Source organism: Dama dama, chromosome 5 (assembly GCF_033118175.1).
Source record: "Dama dama isolate Ldn47 chromosome 5, ASM3311817v1, whole genome shotgun sequence".
Classification (NCBI taxonomy): domain Eukaryota; kingdom Metazoa; phylum Chordata; class Mammalia; order Artiodactyla; family Cervidae; genus Dama; species Dama dama.
This window is the reverse complement of record NC_083685.1, coordinates 97,444,752-97,462,661: the sequence shown is the minus strand read 5'-3', so window position 1 is coordinate 97,462,661 and position 17,910 is coordinate 97,444,752. Positions and strand designations below refer to the sequence as shown.

The 17,910-nt window shown below is 49.9% G+C and overlaps 1 protein-coding gene across 1 annotated transcript in view; it reads right to left on the bottom strand.

Annotated features, from left to right (window-relative positions):
• Window positions 1–470: 470 nt before the first annotated feature.
• Window positions 471–17,910, bottom strand: part of DNAH2 (dynein axonemal heavy chain 2) — a 104,526-nt gene continuing 87,086 nt past the window's right edge. The window contains exons 64-86 of the mRNA XM_061143387.1: window positions 15,141–15,305; window positions 14,196–14,321; window positions 13,909–14,057; window positions 13,769–13,835; window positions 13,476–13,626; window positions 13,093–13,241; window positions 12,774–12,907; window positions 12,470–12,614; window positions 12,193–12,392; window positions 10,617–10,743; window positions 9,324–9,510; window positions 8,980–9,128; window positions 8,672–8,855; window positions 8,246–8,436; window positions 3,355–3,546; window positions 3,023–3,207; window positions 2,609–2,837; window positions 2,376–2,527; window positions 2,134–2,248; window positions 1,472–1,648; window positions 1,292–1,366; window positions 957–1,107; window positions 471–821 (exon numbers count right to left, since the gene is read on the bottom strand). Coding sequence (XP_060999370.1) covers window positions 667–821; window positions 957–1,107; window positions 1,292–1,366; window positions 1,472–1,648; window positions 2,134–2,248; window positions 2,376–2,527; window positions 2,609–2,837; window positions 3,023–3,207; window positions 3,355–3,546; window positions 8,246–8,436; window positions 8,672–8,855; window positions 8,980–9,128; window positions 9,324–9,510; window positions 10,617–10,743; window positions 12,193–12,392; window positions 12,470–12,614; window positions 12,774–12,907; window positions 13,093–13,241; window positions 13,476–13,626; window positions 13,769–13,835; window positions 13,909–14,057; window positions 14,196–14,321; window positions 15,141–15,305 — 3,555 coding nt within the window. The 3' untranslated portion in view covers window positions 471–666. The remainder of the gene's footprint in view (window positions 822–956; window positions 1,108–1,291; window positions 1,367–1,471; window positions 1,649–2,133; window positions 2,249–2,375; window positions 2,528–2,608; window positions 2,838–3,022; window positions 3,208–3,354; window positions 3,547–8,245; window positions 8,437–8,671; window positions 8,856–8,979; window positions 9,129–9,323; window positions 9,511–10,616; window positions 10,744–12,192; window positions 12,393–12,469; window positions 12,615–12,773; window positions 12,908–13,092; window positions 13,242–13,475; window positions 13,627–13,768; window positions 13,836–13,908; window positions 14,058–14,195; window positions 14,322–15,140; window positions 15,306–17,910) is intronic.

Genomic DNA, 17,910 nt, shown 5'->3' with positions numbered 1-17,910 from the left:
GCCCCGCCCCCTTCTCATGGTCCCGCCCCTTCTCGCGCCGGAGTCCCTTTCCCGGGCTCCGCCCCGCTTTCTGCCGGCCCCGCTCGCCTCTGCACAGGTGCCGAATAGGATGCCGAAAGCGGGGTGCAGGGTTCAAAGTGCGAGGTACGGGGTCCAGCACGGATCCCTGACTGACAAACCCCTATTCCATTTGGATCACGCGCCCTTCCAAAGTAAGCCCCGCCCCACCCGCTCGAGTCCTGCCCAGAGATTTAGCCACACCTTCTTTAGGCCCCACTGCCCTGCCCATTCGCTGAGGCCACGCCTCCTCTCCCTCCCAAGACCTCCCACTTCCCTTGCTGCTTTCTCTATCCGGCAGCAGCCCACAGGAGCTCTCATCCTCCGTAAGGCCTGGGCTTCCTCCCAACCACCCCCCCCCCTCCCCCCAAGCTCCAACCATCCCATTGAGAGACTTGAGGCTTGTGGTCGGGGTGTTTTACTGAGCTGAGCTCCGATACAATTCTTCACGATTAACACGACTAGGTATTACCAGGGCCTCATCACGCGACAAATTCAACCGAGGTCAAGGACTGAGTGAACCCTAGCCTCTGTCCGAGGTACATTATCAGCCTTGGCTCCTGGAGTCCTCGACCCCCACCCCCCAAACGGAAAGAAGAGGAGGCCCTCTCAGTTATCCAGGCTCATGAGTAGAGCAGTGCCCCTCTTGATCCAATGATCAGCGGTCATGGTCCCAGAGCGGAGATCAATGCCAATGACGAAGGATGCGCGGTCTGAGGTGCCGGCCCGGTTGGGATAGTAATAGCAGGGACAGGAATACATGCCTGCAGGAAAGGAGAGCCGAATGAATCAGGCCCTGGAGCCACTGGAAGAGCAGGGCAGGAGCAGGTGTGGGGGAAGGGTGGGGTGGAGGCTGGGTTAGGATGGAAACTAGGGAGGGGGCGGGCAAACTATCCCACCCTTGGCACTCTTCTTGCGGCTCTCAGTAGGCCGGAAGTGGATGGTGGGCATGAGGCAGACAAGCTGCATGGGCTCTGCCTCCACCAAGCAGGAGTTCTTCCGGTCCCAGCCAGCACCCTCCAGGTATAGACCCCGAACCCAGACACCGTCCTGGAAAGACATAGGGACAGGCTGGGGGTAAATCCAGGCCCTCAATTGCCAATGCCCCCACCCCTGTCCTGCCACCTCTCTCCTCCCCTCCCTCTCAACCAGTCGTTTCCCACCTTTGCTTCCAGCCCCTCCTCCTCCACCAGACTCCCCTCTGCTCAGAACCCTAAGCACATGTGGCACCCACCTTGGGTGGATACACTAGGTTGCTGTCATCCACAGTGGAAACGATAAACTCCCAAGAGAGGCTGTCCACTGAAATCTGGAGATTGAAGGTGAGAATAAGGGAGGATCCTCCCACACACAGAGAGAAGAGCAAGTACTTATCATCAGTATCCATTCCCATCACATTGTCCATGTGGCTCACATTGTTTTGACGAGCTGAAGACTGCAGCACGGCAGTGAGGAAGCCAGTGGGAAAGGTGAAGCCAGAGAGCCAGAAGATCACAGGAGGCCGTGCGCGGCTGGCCCACATCTCAAACTGCTCCACACGCATGGCCAAGTCCCGGGTCCATGAAGCCAATGGCTTCTGTGAGGGGTAGGCCTGGAGCAGGAGGTAGTGTGTATTTATTCACTCACTTACTCATGCATTCAAATTTTTACTGTGAACACTTGAAGCAGATGGAAGAATATATGGTGTCAGCCCCTCTTCCCCAAACCATAGTTTGGCAAAGCTCTCCAAAAGCCCATTTCCAGGAAAGAAGCATAAAATGACAACTATTAACAACAGCACCAGCAATACTAACCAGTTACCATTAATGAAGCACCTTTTAAGGTGCACAGTACCAGGAATCCTTGAGACATCCTTGGAGAAGCTTAGGAACTTGCCCTGGGTAAGTTTCTATGTTAATAACTTTGCAAAGTCAGTCAGTGAAGGGCAGAGTCAGATTTCAGCCTTGAACCTGTCTGACTCCAAAGCCCAGGCTCACTGCTTTCTGCTATAGGCTTCCCTAGGACCAGGAGGCTGTGGGTCCAGGGGTGAAAGGAGAGTTCATTGTTGGAGAAGGATCAACAGTGAGATAATCTTACCTTTCCCCAGAGCGGTGGGACATGGGCATCAAAAATGCAATTGAAAATCTCTTCCAGGCTGGTAGACATGACGATGAGGCCCTGGATGCCTTTCTCTAGGTCTGTCAGTGAGAAGCTGGATGGGAAAAGGTGGAGGGTTATGGACAGGATGGACCTGGGAGAGCCATCCTAGGCAGGGCGTGAAGGCCTTTCCTCTTGCCCCCTCCCTGCGTTCCACAGAGCCCCACTTCCCCCCATCTCACAGGATGGTCTCCATCAGCTTGTTGTATCTCTGAATCTCCTGCAAAAGGACCACATTGAGTGGGGAGGGGTCCATAGCCAGTAGTTTTCGGGTCCCCTCATAGTCGATCATTTCCGGGATCTTCTGTTTCACATCGGCAGCCAACTCAAGGACCTGCCAAGGCAGGAGCGCTGAGTGCAGACCTCTCTTCCTCCTTGCTTTCCCTCCCCCAGGTGTCTGTCTGTCTGTCCTTACCTTCTCCTCCCGACTCTGGCCTCCGGCCCTGGTGGGTGTAATCTGGGGTTGCAGGGAAAGCAGAGTCTCAAAGAGAGTGCGTGCCTCCGTGATCTGGGAGGCCACATCGGCATTGGGATGCTGGCCAAAAGCCTCTGGGGGATCCATGCCAGGCAACATGCTTATGTACTCTTTGTACGAGGCCAGGCTCCCATCCTTGGGGATAAAATAGGTCTCCAACACTGACAACCTGGGGAGTCAGTGAAGAATTATCACCGCGCTGTGGGGACTTGGGGCTCCCATGCCAAGCCAAGGCCCTATCCATCCAACTCTGTGCTCTTACTTTGCCCCCCAAGCCAATCTCCCATTTACTCCTCAAATACTGTCCCTACCCCCAATCCTGCCACCTGGTACCCCATTCAGTGGCCCCCTCACCGGTAGGAGGGGGTCGAGAGAGCCTGGTCACAGAAATAGTCGTTGATGTAGGTGGTGAGCAGGCGCCGGTCCCAGTCATCCGTGACGTGTCCACCATAGTTGACCCCGGAGATGAGGTACTTGAGTGCATCCCAGGGCGTCTCCTCATACTCGTCCAGGTAGAGGCTCAGCAAGTTCTCGGACACCTGTGCATGGCCCCAGCCCAAGCCCCCAGCCCCACACAGAGTTATGGCAGGGGCTTCCTGCAGGGCAGTGACGATTCCTGCAGGGCAGCCTTGGGGCAGAAATTGTAAGGAGGGAGGGCGGGGTGAGGGACCCTGGTCAGCACAAACCTCAAAGTCAGAGTCATTGAAGCCATAGATGATGTTCCAGCCAAGTTGCAGGAACTTCTTGCGTTCAAGTAACACAGAGTGGAAGAAGCACAGTGCGAACAGCAGCTTCTTATACTTGGTGGGTTTGGAGCAGCGGGAAAACTGTGGTTCTGTCATCAGTTGGTAAAGACGGGTCATGTTGGCCTTTAGGCCCTGGGACAAGGAAATACAGAGATGGGATGACATGCATCTTGCTTGGCCCTAACACTAGCACCATCATGTTCAGTTGTGGAGGTTGCTCACTGCATAAGGGCACTGGCTGAAGAAATGAGTGAAGGTTGAAATCCAGCCCCTGAGCTGCATGCCAAGACATGCACTCATCACAGGGCTTGCTGTCTTTCCCTTCACACACGGGCACTGTATGGACTTGTGGCAGCCCTGTCTTGTCTCCACCCCCACGCCTTGATCCCCTCAACCGTGATGTTCTCAGTGGGTGGGTAGACCAACTCAATTTGTGATTGCCAGAAAATATTAACAAAAACATAAACATAGGAACTTCCTTCGTGGTCCATTGGTTGAGAATCTGCCTTGCAATGCAGGGGATGTGGGTGTGATCCCAGTGAGGGAACTAAGATCCCACATGCCACCAAGCAACTAAGCCCTTGCACCACAACTACTGAATCCACATGCCACAATGTAAGATCCTGTGTGACACAACTAAGACCCGACATGGCCGAATTAATAAGAAATGTACACAATCTTGTGCAAAGGGTCAGTATATAGTGACATATCATCAAAGAGGAATGAGCTATATGATTGGATTTATCAGGCTTCATGAGCAGGTTGGAGTTTGGCTAAGTCTTACAAATAGGAAGAATGTAATGAGGCTGAGAGGAGGGCCTTGGCTGTCCAGAGATGGGAAGAACTGAAGGAATAAAGGCACGAAGGGGAGATAAAGTGAGAAGAGAATCTAACTGAAATCAAGTCCAAGCGCTCAGAGTAAGAAGGACCGTGAGCAGATGGCGATACAGTAAGAAGGGCAGCTTGAGCCGACTGGACCCGATTCACCAGGAACCCTGGAGCCACTTCAGGCTCCAGTGATACATTGAATAGGACAGTGATACATTGAAACAGTGTTCTAAGGAGATTAATCATGATGGACAGAAGAGAGCAGGGAGAAAACAGAAGTAAGAACATTGGATAGACCAGGAACAAAAAGAAAATCTGATTTTAAAAACTATCATTTACAACATCATCAAGTCATGTAAAGCACCGAAGAATAAATCTAATATAAATATATATATATCTTTAGAAAATTTACAAAATTTTATTAAAAGAAAGAATAAATGGAGAGACCTACTGTACTCATGGATTGAGAAGCTCAATATCCTAAAGATGTTGATTTCCCCCAAATTGATCAATAGGACATTTTTGGTGAAACTTGACAAGCTAATTCCAAAATTTATGTTAGAGAATAAAAGATCAGGAATAGCCTAGAGAAGAATAAGGTAGGAGGATTTGCCTTCCCCAGCCATCAAGAATTATTATAGAGCTAGAGTGTAATTAACACAGTGTATACTAACCCCAGGATAAACAATTTGATCAATGAACAACATAAAGGGCCTAGAAACCCATCTGTATATGTATGTGAGGACTGCAACACTTAACAAAATTGGAACACATAATATATTTAGATTAAAATAGTGTATCAATTTATTGAAGTCAGCAACCGTGTTGCAGTTATATAAGAGAACACCATGATTCTTAGGAGTGAGTCCTTTCCACTGAAATACACTACAGTATGTGGCAGCAAAGGGCCAGAATATACAATTTACTCTCAAATGTTTCAGAAGAAGTGTGAGTGGAGAAAGAGAAAAACAGACATCAAATGATAAGGCAAGTGGGACAAAATGTTAACTACAGATGGATCTGGGTAACGTATAGGGGGTTCTCTGTACTATTATTCTTACAACTTTTCTGTAAATTTAGTTATTTTCAAAATTTTTTTAAAAATATTGGCCTCTTTGTCAGCTTCTAAAAGGAATTCAGTTGCACCAAGCACGCCTGAATGTCCTTTCTCAGAAGGTTTGGTGGATTGCAGGAAGGTTCTGCATCACCAGCAGGCGGCCTTTCATGGACAGCTCTCCTGGGCTGACCTCCAACAGGACTCCCTCCCCTGGTGACCCATCCACTGCAGAGCCATCCTGTCTGGTTCCTCTTTCCTCCTGGGATTTACTCCCATTCATCATTGCTTCCATGCTTACTGCTTATTAAACTGACCTAAACAGCACCTACCTCAGGGCCAACACACCTCTACCCATCATAGAGGGTGGGTTCAGCCAACAGAGGGCCCTCTGGCTACAAGGCACATTTCTCTCTTAGAAGGCAATAAGAAAGGCTCTTAAACAAGAAGGGTTGCATCTCTTTGACAACACATATCTGAACTGTTTGACATTTTTTTAACAGGAAGACAGAATACTTCTGTTGACAGAAGAAAATAAAGGTAAATAAAAATCAACTTTAAACATAGACTTTTAAAAATTAGTGGTGCCATTAACAACATGGAACAACAGACTGGTTCCAAATCGGGAAAGGAGTACATCAAGGCTGTATATTGTCACCCTGCTTATTTAACTTATATGCAGAATACATCATGGGAAATGCCGGGCTGGATGAAGCACAAGTTGGAATCAAGATTGCCAGGAGAAATATCAATAACCTCAGATATGCAGATGACACCACCCTCATGGCAAAAAGTGAAGAAGAACTAAAGAGCCTCTTGATGAAAGTGAAAGAGGAGAGTGAAAAAGTTGGCTTAAAACTCAACATTCAGAAAACTAAGATGATGACATCTTGTCCCATCACTTCATGGCAAATAGATGGGGAAACAATGGAAACAGTGAGAGACTTTATTTTGGGGGACTCCAAAATCACTGCAGATGGTAACTGCAGCCATGAAATTAAAAGACGCTTGCTCCTTGGAAGAAAAGCTATGACAAACCTAGACAGCATATTAAAAAGCAGAGACATTACTTTGCCAACAAAGATCCGTCTAGTCAAAGCTATGGTTTTTCCAGTAGTCATGTATGGATGTGAGAGTTGGACTATAAAGAAAGCTGAGCACTGAAGAACTGAGGCTTTTGAACTGTGGTGTTGGAGAAGACTCTTGAGAGTCCCTTGGACTGCAAGGAAATCCAACCAGTCAATCCTAGAGGAAATTAGTCCAAATATTCATTGGAAGGACTGATGCTGAAGCTGAAACTCCAATACTTTGGCCACCTGATGTAAAGAACCAACTCATTGGAAAAGACTCTGATGCTGGGAAAGATTGAGGGTGGGAGGAAAAGGGGACGACAGAGGATGACATGGTTGGATGGCATCACCAATGCGATGGACATGAGTTTGAGTAGGCTCCAAGAGTTGGTGATGGACAGGGAAGCCTGGCATGCTGCAGTCCATGGGGTCACAAAGAGTCAGACATGACAGAGCAACTGAACTGACTGATTAACAAAAATGGGCCGAGGAGATAATCTGCGTGCAGGAGCTGAAGACTTGTTTTGAGAGCTCCTAATTTATGGTGCTGGAGTGCCAAAAAGAAGTACTTTGTAACCAGATGGAATTTACACCTGGCACTGAGTTCAGTAATGGAGCCAGAGATGGGGATTGGGGTTGAAATCAGGAAGAGGACAGTTTCTCCATCAACTTGTGAAGGGAGGAAATGTAGAATGAGGAGAGGACAGGAGGAGAAACAAACACAGAAGTAATCGATGATGTCGCAAGAAACAGAAGGGGGACCAGGAGTGTGTCAGGGAAACTGGGGGGACAGACAACTGTGCCAGCCTCCCCAAGGTGGCCAAAGAAGGATTTAATGATGAAAGACATCCGCATGCCTGTGCATCTGATTAGTCCTCGTTTATTGAGCACCTACTACCAACAGGTCCCTGTATTAGTCACAGGATGAGCAAAATGGTGAGGGAGAAGAAAAAGACATGGTCTCTGCCCTCTTGAGCTTACAGTCTAGAGAAGAAGTCAGGTATTGGCCAGAACCACACTAATAGGTGTAAAGTGCTTGCAGCAGAAGGTCGGAGGGAACAGTGAAGAGGATTCCTGAGAAAGTGCTGGTGGGACTGAGACTTGAAGGGGCAAAGAAGGGGGTGGGGAGGAAATTAGGGAGGACAGTGCATGAAAAAGCACCAGGCTGGAGAACACAGAGTCTGTTGAGGAAGGACAGTGGAACAATTTTAAAAGTTGATAGTGTAGGTGAAGAAAGCGAAGGGGAAAGTTGCGACAGACAAAGCAGCAGAGGTGCTCATGGGGCACACTGGCCATGTGAATGGGGTTTTGAACTTGATTAAAAGCAATGAGATGCTACTAAAACAGTTTAAGCAGAGGTAAATGGGCAGGATGTAGTGACATGATCAGATTTTAAAAGATTGGTATGATTGCATTCCAAGGTGACCTCGTAGTACTGGAGATAAAAATTTCAGTAGAGCTGGAGGGAAGGAGAAAGGCCAGCAAGTGACAGTAGGGAGAGAATGTAAGGAAGTGTCCGGAGGAGGAAGGGGCTGACAGGTCCACACGCTAGTTATATACTCTTCCTTTGCCTCAGTTTCCTACCTGTAAAATGGGGCTGATAGTACTTACCTGATAAGTGCGCATGTGTGTGTGTGTGTTAAATGAATTAATAAACATAAGCATTTAGAACAATGCCTGGCATGTAATAACACTTAAAAAAAGTTAGCTATTTCTACTATGTTCTCAGAGTTTGGCACACAGAGGTGGAATTTTTTAGAGGAGAGTAGAATCAAAAAAGCAGCCTTCTTGTTAAGGTTAAACCGTCTCTCTGAGGCCAGGAGGAGGACAGGTAGGCCCGCTGGCATGGTCACTGCTGGCTGTCTACAGTTGCCGATACCTTTGGTGGCTCTGTGGTCATCTTGATGCTGGCCTGCAAGATGGAGATGGGGAAGTCTGGGTGGGGGCTGGAGCTGAGCCAGAGGCGGAAGGAAGGGTGCGGATCCTCCACCTGCAGCTGCTCCACCAGTTTATCCAGGTTCGGCATCCAGGACAGCGACAGGTGGCAGTTGGCGAGGAACACCCAGTGTCCTGAAAGGAGGTGCTCATGTGGTGGGAACCACTCCCTATGCCCTGTCTGTCCCCCCACTGTTCCTCTGGTTGGGGGGGGGGGTAGTTTAGGGGGAGGGTCCAAGTGCTCAGATGCCAGCCCCCAAGGCCTTCTGGAGGAGTAGGAGCTGCAGTGACAGCAGGGTGACAGGTGGGAGCTGGTGGACAGTCAGGCCAGGGCCATGGTTGGGGGCAGAAGAACTGGGTAGACACTGACCCTGAACCACACCCTCTCGGAGGAGCCGAGCCGCGATGGGGGCCTGGCCCTGGCCCAGAGACAGGGCATGGAAGCGCTGAGCCATGCCTGTATGCTCAGCCAGCTGGAGCAAGGCACTGGTGGGGTCCACGCCAGGGGACAGGATGAACACCAGTGGGGTCCGTGGGGCCGAGTCCTCCATCACCTGCCAGCAGCACAGGGCGTGACCTTAGGCAGAAGGCCAGGTGAGGTCGCAGGAGAGACTGAGGAAGTGCGGGTGGCAGACTGGGACAGGGAGAAGCAGGTGGAAAGGCAAAAGAGCCACTGACCAACTTCATGTTTAGCACAGGAGGCTCAATGAAGCGGGAGCCAAGGTTGGAGACGATGAAAGAAGTTACACAGAAGGCCACGCGGTCCTGGCGCAGGGAGCGAACAATCAGCATTCGTTGCATTTCATTGCAGGCGTTTTCCCACTCACCTGGGGACAAGATTAAGGTCAGCAGTGAGCCTGGAGGAGCAGGGAATCTGAACAAAGAGGCGCCTGCGGGGACGCAGCGCCAGGGGGCAGATGCGCTGAGGGAACTTGGGAGAGATACGGGAGGAATTAGAGGAAAGAGCAGGTGTGTGGCTGAAGGAGAGAAGAGAAAGGAGAGGGAGGCCTGGCGCCAGGCACCTGGCAGCATGGCCCTCTCGGGGGTGGCGTTGGTGTACCACAGGTGCCAGTCCCGAGGATACTGCTCAAAGGAGTTCATGAGCCCATGGAAGTTGGTCAGTTTGTCCAGCTCTGTGATGTTATCCCAGTAGGCGTCTGCGAGCCAGGTGGTACATGGGTTATCCATCTGGCCCTCACGATCCAAGACCTGGGGTGGGGGGTACAAGAGAGGAGAAAAGCATTGACCCAGACTATCCCAAAAGAAAGGTTTTTTTTTTTTTTTCAAGGTGAAAAAGCCAAGATGAGTATTTCATGAAACAAAATGAAGAAATGAATGCAGGAATCTGAGATGGACTGGAATCCACCTTTACTGGGGAAATAAATGGAAGGAAAGGGGGAGCCTGTTTCTGAGCCACCATGTGGGTGACAGCACAGTCCAAAGTTAGGAAGCGGGCGCCCTCTGGTGGTTTCCTGGCAATACTGCCTTCTACCTGAATGATGGCAATTGCAGCTGCACCCTTAAGAGAAGCACAACCTGTTCACTGTCACTTATTAATTTAACAAATATTTATTGTTCACCAACTATGTTTTAAGCACTCGATACACACCACTGAACAGAACAGACAAATACCTCTGCCCTTGAGGAGCTTATTTTCCCACATGGGATGGCAGATAATGAACCAAAAAGACAACAAATAATTATCTAGTACATTACAGATGGCAGTGCCATGGAAAAAGAGAATAAGTTGAGGAAGATTAAGTGGACATGCTTAAGGGAAGTACTTAAGCACTAGAAGTGCTTAAGGGTAGCTGGAAATAATAAGACAGTCAAGGAAGTCTCAGTGAGGTGAGATTGGAATCAAGCCTTAAAGGAGGAGAGGGCGGGCACAGTGTACACCTAGGGGAACACTTTTCTGGCAGAAAGAACAGCTGGTGTGAAGGCCCTGGGGTGGGACATGCCTGTGACAGTGAGTAGCCTGTGCAGCTGGAGTGGGGAGGAGGCAAAGAGGCTGAGGGTGTTTGGAAGGGAGAGAGTGTAACAGTGACCACGGAATTCAGGATGGGGGAGGAGTGGCCTGAGAGACAGTGAAAGAGTGGCCAGGTCACGCCAATCAGTGGGTCACAGGGAAGGGGCTCAAAGCCCCACCTGTAATGCGGGCAAGCCACTCCCCACGGCCCCCAAGAGCTTGTCGTAACCTGCTCCTGCCAGCTTTCCTTCACTCACTTGCTGGATCCTGGGCTTACCCTCTGGATCTGGGGTCCACTCCCGACTTTGTTCACCCCACACTCAGATATACTCTCTACCCAACTCACCACACCCCCACGTAGAAAGAAATTGTATTCATCCATGTTGAGTTTCCCCGAAGTCTCCAGGATTTTGGCACACATCTGAAAACTGAATAGCAGCTTGTGGCGCTCAAAAAGCGTGCGGCAGGTGTACCTGGGAGGGGAGAGGGGTGGGGGGTGTGGGAGGCAGGATACTCAGCATCGAGGCTTCCTGGGTGAAGGCCCAACAATCACAGAGCCCTGCCTATAGGGAGGACCTTCATCAACCTCGAATCCAAACCTCCTGTACACAGCCTAGCCTTCAGGGCTCTAGAGAGAGGATGTAATTCTCCCAGAATCTCCTCAACACTGACTGGACCCCGGCTATGTGCCAGGTACTCTGCCAAGTCCTGAAGACACAAAGGTGAACGAATACAGTCTTTGTCCTGCTGTCCTGGAGGAAGTCAGGCAGAGTGGGGAGGACAAGCGAGAGACCATATGAGAGGACATGAGAGGTTACCATGTGACAAGATGAATCCTATACAAGAGTGGCAGCACTCCCCCTGCCCGGAGCAGAGCCGGAGGTGCAGCAGAGTTACCGTGATGTGGCAGAGAGGAGAGGAGAGGACGCCAGGGAGAGCTCAGATACAGGCCAAGGAGGCAGTGGTGGTGAGAAAACCACGGTGTGCAGGGCGTCAGCGATGCTCAGGGTCCAGTGTAAGGAGGGGGAAGGTGAGGCTGGGGGGCAGGTGGCAGCCAAGGTATGGAGGACTTTATGGCTACTGGACACAAAACAACCACCACAGAATGGAAGCCGGGGCTGGGGTGGCATGGCCAGATTCATGTGTTTGAAAGGCTCATGTTGCTGACCACAGGACAGACTGGAGAGGCACAGAGCTGAAGGCAGAAGGACCTGTTGGGAACCCATGGGGGAATTCAGAAAGAAAGATCACAGCAGCCTCTACTGAAGTGAGTCATGGCAGTGGAGAGACCTGGGTGGGATGGGGGAACAGTGTGCAGGAAGAATCATGAGCAAAACCTGTGGACTGATCTGAGAGGTGAGGGACAGTGAAGAGCCAGGAATCTCTCCCAGTTCAGGTGGTTGGGAGGTGGCTGTTGGTGCCACTCAGGGGTGCAGCCCCTGAAGAAAGAGGGGAGACAACGAGTTGGACGTGAAACAGGTTGACCTTGAGGGGTCTGTGGGATGTCCAGGTGGGGGTCAGGAACCTCACTACGCAAAGTGGGAGCCACAGACCAGGAGCAGCAGCTTCACCCGGGAGCTTGTTAGAAATGCAGGCTCCCAGGTCCCAGCCCAGACCTACTGAGTCGGAGTCTACATTAGCTTGCGTCCTGGACACATTAACCTTTTGAGAAGTGCTGGCACAGGGGAAGGTCCTCCACACAAGGCTAATGGAAGGGAGACACGGACTGGGACTGGTCAGCCCGTGAGTGATGGTCAGCCAGAGGGTGGACACTATCCAGGGGAGGTGTATGGTGAGAAGAGCAGGGGACCAGGGGCGGTGGCAGGGCCAGCTCCAAAGCACAGGTAACCAGAGGGGTGGGCGTGCACAGAGCCTCGGGGCCTCACAGCGGGCGCGCGCGGGGCGCGGCGAGGCGCCCAGACCTGTAGACAGCGTAGGTGTGGTACTCGTTCAGGTAGTCGATGCGGTCCTCCAGCTTGTTGCTGCGATGGCTCTTGTCGATGCTGAGGATAAAGAGGCTGATGTAGGCGTCCAGGGAGAACTGGTACATCGGGTCGATGCGGCCCATGTCGTTGAGCACGAAGAACAGCACAGAGGCCCGCTGGGCGCACGGGCGGTAAGCCTGCGGAGGGGGCGGAGTCAGGGTCGGAGGGGCGGGGGCTCGGAAAGGGGGCGGGGCCGGAGGGCGATGTAGCTCACCTCTCGGGCCAGGTCGATGTTGATCTCCGTGGTTTCACTGGTCTCCAGCTGTTCGGTCACCTCGGTGGCGGTTATCTTGGAGGTCCGCAGGGTGTTCACCAGCTGCACGTCATCTAGCAGGGAGCCCGTGGCCTCGTTCAGCAGCCTGGAGAAAAGCCAAGAGGCGCGTGGATAAAGGGGCTTCAGCGGGTGCTGCGCCCGGCCGGGAGCAGGGGAGGGGCGACCCCTCATCAGCATCCCCGGGACTTTAGTCAAGCCTGCGAGCAGACCCGCGGGCTGTGGGCTGAGGGAGGCAGGGTCTCACCGAAGGATCTCATCCTCCAGCTCCTTGAGCTTCCTTTTGCCAGCAGCGATATTGATGACCAGCGAGTCCTTCTGCTCCTCCAGCTCCGGCCGCTCCTTCCGGACCACAATGCCCAGCAGTTGGGCCTCCAGGCCCTGAGATGGCCAGGACCCGTGGTAAGAATCCCACTCCAGTGACCTTTACCCTTTACATCCCTTTACACCTCTCAAGCCCGACATCCCCAGCTGCCCGACACAATCTCAGCCTTTTCTCAGTCCTGGCTGACTCTACAGCCCTCTGGATTCACTCTGGTTCAGTCTAGGCATCCTCCCCCACCCACCTGTTCTTTGACAGCGAAGTTGACAATGGTGGTCTTGGCTGAGGTCTCTGGGCTGTAGTGGGGGTTGGAGAGCTTGGTGGTGATGTAGAAACGGAAGTTAGGGTTGTATTCCACCTCCTTATCTCCGATGCGCATCAGCAACCGACCACCTGCACTGACAGGAGGGTCAAGGGCAGGGACTCCACATGACCAAGTGTGGGCTGACCCATTGTTCCCCAACTGGAATCCAGTAGCAGGGACTCAGCCTGCCTATGGCCCCAACCCAGGTCTGTGTGAATACAGGAACAGGGTAGTAGGAGACACAGCCAAAGACCCAATGCTTTCCTAACATGGGTCCGACCTGGCTTGTCTCAGCCCAACACCCCATAAGCCTGGGCCCTGACCAATTCGAGCTACAGATTTGTTGAGCACAGCGTTGAGTGTGGGATCCAGATATTCCTGCACGTTCTGGAGCAGAACTGGATATCCAAACTGGATGGCATTTTCTAGGATTCGGAGGTAATCGTTCATCTGCAGGTCGATGATCTGTAGGCCCTGGAAAGCAAGGAAAACTATGGAAGAAATGCTGAGGGATACAAGATCGGTAATAGCCAAAGGGTAGAACCTCAGAAAGAATCAGGCTTAGGAAGAGAATCTAAGGGGACGTATCAGCCCTCCCCCATCCCCAGCCCTGTACCTGATTTCCTTCCATGTTCTTGATCCATTTCAGGGCCTGGGCCTGCGGATCGATCATCAGTGCCCACCTGAAGGAGTAAGTGTGAGTCAGAAGATAGACTCAGCCTTTGCTCGGCCTTGTGCTCCCAGCAGCATCCTCACCTGTTGCCACGGGTGACAATGATGCCGTTCTCAGTGGAGAAGGCATCCGAGGGCAGCCCTTGAATGTTCCAGTCCCGGACTTTGGTAGGATTGGACAGGAAGTTATCGAACGTGAAGCGGGGTGAGCAAGGAACCTGCAGCTCTGAAATCTGTGTGGAAGGAGCGCCGAGCTTCAGCCTGGATATCAGAGCCCAGCACCCCTGCCCCTTCCCAACATCTCTGTTATTCCCAGAGGCTGTGATCTCAGAGCCCAGGAGCTCATGCATCACACCCGAGCCCTGCCTCACCTTCCTGATCCAGATTTGGTTGACAATCTCATCCCGGTAGTTGGTCAGGAAGGGCCCCATATAGGACAGGAAGGCAGCTGCCAGGAGACAGTCTCCCACCAGGTAGCCCAGATCCTCCTCCAGGCCCTGGAGGACAGCAGGGGAGGTAGGTGTAAGTCTTCCTGGGCCCCAGTACCGGAGGCCCATGGAAAACTCCGCAGGCACTCTCCCCTCTGGACACTGTCCAGATCAGAGGGAGTCTTTCCCTCTCCTAAATCCTTGTGCCGCAAGAACTCTACCCTACTCTCACGATTTTTGAGTTCCCCATCTTTTTTTTTTTTTTTTCTTTTCATATTTTGGCTGTGCCCTGTGACTTGCAGGATCTCAGTTCCCTGACCAGGGATCAAACCCAGGTCGTGGCACTGACAGTGCCGAACCCTAACCACTAGACCACGAGGGGACTCCCTTGAGTTCCCCAACTTTAACAGCAATGTTTATTTCTTCTCTCTTTCTTTTTTTTGGTCGTGCCACATGGCTTGTGGGATCTTAGCTCCCAGGCCCTCGGCAGTGAGAGCATGGAGTCTTAATCACTGGACCACCAGGGAATTCAGCAGTGTTAGCTTCTTGTGATAAGGCCTAACCCTCTAGTGAAGCCAGGAGCTCACTGAGATCAGAGATGAGATGCCCCAGGTTGGCTTCAGTCAGGCCAGTGGGCTCTATCAGGGTCCTCGTGAGCGTTTTCCAGCCCCACCTATACAAGGAGGCAGATTCCTCCTGGCACAAAAGCCTCTCCTCCCACTATTCTCACCAAATGGGAGAGGAAGAACACCCACACCTCATTCTTGGGTGTCCCTGCACCCAAGCATCACCATCATTTCCCCTCCTGTCCCTCCACCTAAATGGGCCGGGAGCTGGTGGCAGTGGTGGGCAACAGCGAGGAGAGCCAGGGAGCGCAGCTGGCCTCACCTTCACTGTCTCCTCCCATCGGGCCTTCTCGCCAGCTAGCCCAGACACCAGCATCCCAGCACGCTCCAACTTCATCTCCATCTCCTCGGACCTCTTGCGAAGCTCCTCCTTCTGTGCCAGCTTCTCATCATACTGTTTCTTCAGCATCTCCAGTTTCTCAGCCACCTGGGAGGGATCAGAGTATGGGGATCTAACACAGGCTGGAGGTCAGACGATTCTGGCTTCGGATTACCCTTCTGCCATGTTGTGGCTCTATGACCTCAGGGAAAAATGATCTCTTGGAGCCTCAGTTTCCTCAGGTACAAAAAATTAACACCTACCCTGCAGGGTTGTTGTGAAGGAAAAAACAAGATCAAATATATGTGATCAGGTGAGTTGTCTTTCCTGAGCCTCCACCACTCCACCACTCCTTCCTTGAGCCTGGAAACTGCTTGGTCATGAACTCAAGGCTGAGGAAGAGACGGGCCTCTCGTAGCACAGGGATAAACCACACAGGATGTTTTGACAAGAGAGGACCAGATAGCACAAAAATAACCGCCATTCCATGTTGTTGAGAGAGAGACTTCTGAGTTCTCATCACAAGGAAATTTTCGTTTTTTTCCCAGCTATTGAGGTTGACTTCCAAGAACTTGGGAATGAGATAAGTAGCTCTCCAAGGAATTATTATTATTATTATTATTATTGCCTGTGCTAGGAGGCATGTGGGGTCTTAGTTCCCCAACTGGGAATTGAACCCATGCCCCTGCAGTGGAAGCGTGGAGCCCTAATCATTGGACCACCAGAGAATTCCCTCCAGGGAACATTTTTTAAAGCAAAGTGGAGATTCAAAATGTCACCCTTGAGTGACTTGAGCATCTAAAGAAAGAAGGTGTCACTCAGGGATCAGATGGGCCACTCAGAGGCTAGGGGCCCACAGGCAAAGTGTGCTCTGGCTCTCACACGCATGTGCCGGGTTATCTGGCAGGCTCTACTGCATGACACTTGTCATCAGGTTAACGCAACCACCTCCATGCACTGAGCCCACACTCATCAGCAACACTCTGATTATAATTTGGCTTCCCGTGGAGACTGGGCTCTTGGGAGGCAGCCAACCTACGTAATACATCTATATTTCATTATGTATTTTGTATGTTTTCACTGTTTTGATTTTCTACACAAGAAATAAATACAGAGGTTAAAAACCTAAATAATAAAATAAAGAGGTTATAAGGAAAAGCAACAGTCCTCTAGCCCATTTTTGTACTTAGTTCCATTCTTCAGTAGCAAATTATTTTTTAACCATTTCTCTTTTTATTTCTTCAAGTAATTACCTATCTCTGACTATTATGCTTATGCAGCTACTGTATGTATGTACGTATATATATATATATATATATATATATACACACACATGCATATATATATATATAGCTTTAAATTTTTGCAGTTTTAATCTTTTTAATTAAAAATAATTATGAAAAATTTCAAACCTAAGAAAAAGACTAATATAAGCAATACCTACACACCCATCACCCAGATTTAACACTTGTTAACATTTTGCTATATTTACTCCATCTACTTGTTTTTCGCAAAGTATTTTAAAGAATGTTACAAACTCATGACATTTCAACTTTAAATACCTCATAATGCATCTCTTTTTAGAAAATGACATAGTCATAACACCATTATCACACCTAACATCTTTAACGTTTTTTGAAAATAACTTGTCCCATTTGTATTTTTTTTTGAATGGTGAATATGTTTCACACAAATCAACATTCCAAAGGAAGAAAAGTGTGCCCAGGTTTGTCTTCCTCCCACTCCTGACTCCAGCTCCCAGCCCTAACCTGAGAGGGAACCACTGTCATCAGTTTCTAGTGTAACTTTCCAGACCGAGTCCATCAATAGTAAAGAAAATGTAAGCACCGTGAGGGGAGCACCACATTCACCACTGAATCCTTAGACCCAGGTAGTGCCCAGCACTCAATAAATATTTCTTGAATGGATGATGTTTTTCAAAAAGATAAATAGTAACATTCAATATCACTGTTTTATACTCTACTATTTTTCACCTGTCTTCAAATCCATTCTTATCAAGCTGTCTCATTCTTTTTAACAGCTGCAAATTTTATGTATGATGGAACCACAATTTATATGACAAGTTTCCTACTGATGGACATTTGTGTCTTCCCAACGCTTTCTATAATTAAGGAAGCTGTAATGAGTGTCCTTGTACTTGCATAAGCACATCTTGACACTGCTAGTTTCTATTTTAATTGTGTTTACTTTGTGAATAGGTAACTTAAAAATTCAAGAGGCATGAAAGCATGAAAAATCTTCCTCCCAACCCTCTTCTCCATCTACCGATCTTCCTTCTTGAGGTAGCCAATGTGACCTGTTTCTAGTTCATCCTCTATGGATACTACAAGTATATTTTATACGGTTGTTTCCTGCTTTATCAACATTAGACTATTTCTGTGAAATTAATGCAAGGATAGATGAAGATCTGATTCCCTTATATCAACACACCTCATCCCTTTATCTCTACATCTAATAGTTTTTTCTTTTTTCCCCCAAGTATCACAATGTTTATCGATAGATACAAATTATAAAAATCAGAACATGAACATGACTTGATAAATTAAGTGGACTTCATTTCAATACTATAATAAGAGGGACCAATTAAAATTCTCACCATTTGTTTCACACCCACAAAGACCACTTCAAGGGCATTTAGAATCTTTCAAGGGGTTCCCAGGTGGCGCTAGTGGTAAAGAACCCACCCACCCGT